The sequence below is a fragment of the Psammomys obesus genome, unplaced genomic scaffold (assembly GCF_907164565.1).
Source record: "Psammomys obesus unplaced genomic scaffold, mPsaObe1.curated_primary_1811, whole genome shotgun sequence".
NCBI classification, from domain to species: Eukaryota; Metazoa; Chordata; class Mammalia; order Rodentia; family Muridae; genus Psammomys; species Psammomys obesus.
The window spans coordinates 11,103-15,541 of NW_026596058.1; the positions used below are offsets into that span (position 1 = coordinate 11,103).

General features: G+C 39.5%; 1 protein-coding gene across 4 annotated transcripts in view; it reads left to right on the top strand.

The window, feature by feature from the left end:
- Nucleotides 1-4,154, top strand: part of LOC129689549 (guanylate-binding protein 1-like) — a 13,705-nt gene extending 9,551 nt beyond the window's left edge. For 2 of the 4 annotated variants that reach the window (XM_055624748.1, XM_055624749.1), the window contains exon 11: nt 2,617-3,913. In XM_055624748.1, coding sequence (XP_055480723.1) covers nt 2,617-2,661 — 45 coding nt within the window. In that variant the 3' untranslated portion in view covers nt 2,662-3,913. Of the gene's footprint in view, nt 1-149; nt 281-2,616; nt 3,919-4,031 lie in introns of those variants that run through there. The other 2 variants (XR_008722139.1, XR_008722140.1) reach the window with 2 other exon arrangements.
- The last annotated feature ends 285 nt before the right edge of the window (nt 4,155-4,439 follow it).

The window sequence follows — 4,439 nt, forward strand, 5'->3', positions numbered from 1 at the left end:
GCATATAGCAGTGTTTCTCTCTCTCTCTCTCTCTCTCTCTCTCTCTCTCTCTCTCTCTATCTATCTATCTCATTCTTCTCTCTCTCTCTTTCTCTCCTTTGTCCATCCTCTTCTCCCCCTCCCATCCCTTCTTCACCTTTCTCTCTCAGAATGAAACAGGAAACTTTTCATGGTACTTAGAGATAAGATGAAATTAATTTGATTCTGAACAAATACTGGACATTAAACAAATCCAGTCTAAAACTGATGTGAAGTTCAAGAGTCAGCTCATACTGCAAAGGTAAGCATGACTGTGAAAGTGGCCCATGAGCTGGAGGGACTTTCTATCGTGAGCTCCAGTGCATTGATATGCTTGCGTACCATCTACTGAATCACTCAGGAAAGCAACTTCTAGTCATTCTAAAGGTCTGCTCACGTTTTAATCCTGCAAGTTGTTGAATTTGGCATTTCCTATCAGTTTAACTTTTCTATCATCTTTTCTCATTTTTTTCTATTTGTCTCTCAATATCTCTTCACACTCTTTCTTAATTCATTTGTGTATATATATGTTGGTGTATACATGTACAGAAACTTCCTCGCCAGTCTCTGCCTTATTGCCCTGGCACAGGGCTTCTCGCTGAAACTGGAATTAGGCTGCAGGTACCCAGCGTCAGCATCCTCCTGTCTCCACTCCACATAGTTTCCAGGTCTAGCACTTTTAAAAGTGGTATCCGGGACTCTCCGGTCCTCACGCTTTCACAGCAAATCCTCTCACTCCCTGAGCTACCTCACCGATCTTTAACTCATTTTTACCTTCAACTTATACTTGACCACTTTCCTTTTTAATCCACCATAATCCTGTATATTCATATGTAATTACATATCTAGTGGCATTTATTTATGCACATATCAAAATGATATATCATCGGTTTTTACTATATATAAATATATATATGTATATATATATATTCATGAATAATTTGTCACTGACTGATATATATTTTCCTGTACCAATCCTTTCCTTTTTTCTCCACTGTAATGCCTAGCCCAGCATTTTAGAAGAGAGGCTATCCATGAGACCTAATCCTTGGAAATGACATATGAGTAGCTATGTATGCATGAAAATTCACTCAATATATGCCATTAACTGGGAGAGGCTTAGACTATTTTCTTTTCCCTTCGTCTACTGGACAGAATGAATACGGCGGGGGCTCATTGTGGACCATGAGGAATCATGAAAAAAGAGAGCTAAGCAAAATTAGAATAGTGAGACCCCCTGGTATGAACCAGAAAGAAGTGATCTTCATTTCGCACCCTTGAAAAGGCAAATGAACTATCAAATGCTTAAACCACAGTGTCCTAGAGGCAGTTCTATTGACCACTAGCAAACTGGATCCTAGTTGGTAAACACCCCAAGAGATTTTAGAATTCCACAATAATCATGGCATCATGATCATCAAATATGCAATGAATAAGCAAGTCATGATAGTAAATAAGAGTAGATGAGATTGAGATGGGATTATGCCTGTAATCCTGGCACTCAGGGAGGCAGAGGCAGGTGTGTCTCTGTGAGTTTGAGGCCAGCCTCAAGTCCAGGTCAGACAAGGCTACACAGAGAAACCCTGCTTGGAAAAACAAACAACAAATGATAAACAACAACAAGCAAAAAGAGTAGATGGGGTTGGCTTATGTGTTCCTCACATGATATAGATGAAGCCAAACGTCCCCAAGACAAGCCTGTGCTATAAACAGCTTGTACACTCTGAAAACATTTCAGGGTTTACAATATGACTGTAGGAAAACAGTTCCCATGCAGATCAGAGTACATAAACACTTGGGCAATAAATAGTAACTTCTCTATCAACAAATTCCTCATATGAAACTGTTATGAGAGAAAGGAGATTTTGACAGGTAGATAAGTGTAGTAAAAATCAGTTGTTCTTCAAATCACACTTCTCTATGGATGGACTGGGAAGTCTCTAGTAAGTCATTTAACCTATTCCTCTCCTGCTTTTCCCCATCTGCAATTGGCAAGTCTAAACAGTGTCATAGGATTATGCATTCCAGCACAGGCTACTCTTGAAGAGAGAAATGCATGACTACCCTTCAGTCTTCCAAATGTGTGTCCCCATCCTATGCCAGAACCAAGTTCCCCAGAGGGCCACCTCCAGATTTGCTTTAGAAAGAAATGACCTGATTAAGCTAAATGCTTTAAAATAGGACCATGTTGGTTTTCTTTGTGGTGGGCATTTTGTCTAATTGTCTAACTTACTGTAAAGAGAGAAGCAGAAGGAAATGTGGAAAAGAAAGAAGTCAAAGAAAGTGGGTAGGAAACGTCAATGAAATGACAGGTATGAAGGGAAACCTGAGCGAGCCAGAACTCTGGGACAAGCATTGACCCCTGAAATCCCCACAGAACACACTGCCCTGCCCTCGTCCCAAATATTTGGGTGTTTGACCCAATACATGGAACAAGAAAATATCGCTGTTGTTTTAATGGGCTGCTTGCGTCATCGTGATTTGATAGAAGCTAAGGAAACCAGTCCAGGATCACAAACAGGAAGCTGTGATGCACATGCCTTGAAGAACTACCATTTGATATGCAGTTTTGTACTGACAGCCTTTTGGGTTTGACAGGTTGCCATGGCACCAGGGACCATGGAGGCCCCCCCCTGTGTCTGATAGAAAATAAGAACAAGCAGTTCCTGGTGAATCCAAGAGCCATCCATATTCTTAAAGCTATTTCTCAGCCTGTGGTGGTGGTGGCTATTGTGGGAATGTACCGCACAGGAAAATCATACCTGATGAACTGCCTGGCGGGTCAGAACCACGGTGAGTGCTTTCCTGGGCAGAGTGCAACTGTTCATCTCCTTATGCCTCAGGCAATTACTGTGCTAGAAAGCCAACCTATCTTAAGAGCAAAAGTAATTCTTAACTTTGAGCTAATTACAGTCATCCATTCCTTTTTCCTGTTTTTACTTCTGTTAAAAATACAAAAAGGATACTGTTGCCTACTGAGCTAAAGAAAACCTTCAAAAGGCAGGACATTATCAAGGCTAAAGAGAGTAAGAACAAGAAGACAGAGGAGAGGAGGATAACAGGGAAGGGGGGAAAGGAAGATGAGAGAAAAATGCTGATGCTGAATAAAATGGGTCTAGTGCATTTTTTGTCTTTACAGCATTGAACATCTCATTGTCACTCCTTTCAAAGAAGATAATTTTAAATATAAGACTTGTAAGACTTGATTTTTCTTGAACAGTGTCTCTATTTCTTTAGTTAATAACATTTGGCTGAAAATTTCTATGGATATCCCTGTTCTTGGGTTGGTAAAATATGGAAGAGAGGGGTTCAGACTGAATTGAAAGTTAAAGCAAGATGTCTCTATACAGCATTGACCAGTCATATATGAGGTTGTCATTAATAAAACTTGTGCAAGTTAAAAAACAAAAACAAACACAAAAACAAAAAAACAAAAACAAAACAATATAGCTCGTGCTTCTCCTCGGGATCCCACACAACTTTCTCTTACCTGATGGCCGTAGTTGTATCTCTTCTCTTCTGAGAAGGGCATTGTTTTCTGTGTGGAATGTGCCCAGCACATTAAGGTGACTTTGTTATCTAAAACGCAAGAATCCTCCTGGATTTAACATTATACCATGAGTACCCCATACCTCATTTACCAGTTTTGAAAGTAAAATTCTCTTCTTTCCATTCCTTGTCTATACCCTCATAACCTTTATATGTTTCAAGTCACCTAACTTCTATTTCATTTGAAAATTTAATTTACCCATTTATTTACATATGCATTTCTTTTCTGAGTCTAGTTTCAGATATCCCAGGCGGGCCTTGAACTCACTATGTAACTGAAGATGATGCTGAATTGATCCTCCGGGCTCTACTACCCCCCTCTCTATATATATGTATACATACATCTATACATGTATACATGTATAGATGTATGTATACATATATACATACATATATAATCTATGTATATATAATATATATGTATATGTATGTATACATACACAATGTTCTCCTCTTCCCTTCAGGCTTCCCTCTAGGAGCCACAGTACAGTCTCAAACCAAGGGCATCTGGATGTGGTGTGTGCCTCACCCAACAAAGCCAAATCACACCCTGATCCTTCTAGACACTGAGGGTCTTGGAGATGTGGAAAAGGTGAGTCAAAAGCAAGGGACAGATGAGATTATTCTTGATTTATCCTTTCATTTTAATAATCTCTTGCAGTTCAACCTATAGAATGCAGTCTTGCTGTCTAGAAACAAACTATAGAAGATGACTTGAACTTGATGCTTTTAACCACACTTCTATGAGAAAAAATATTGTGGCCTGTTAGATAAGGCATTCATTTCTTTTTCCGTATAGTGAATCCTTAGACGGCATTGAACAGCCGTCTTAGTTCTTTGGAATTTTAGCAGCTCGTCTTAGTTCTTTGGAA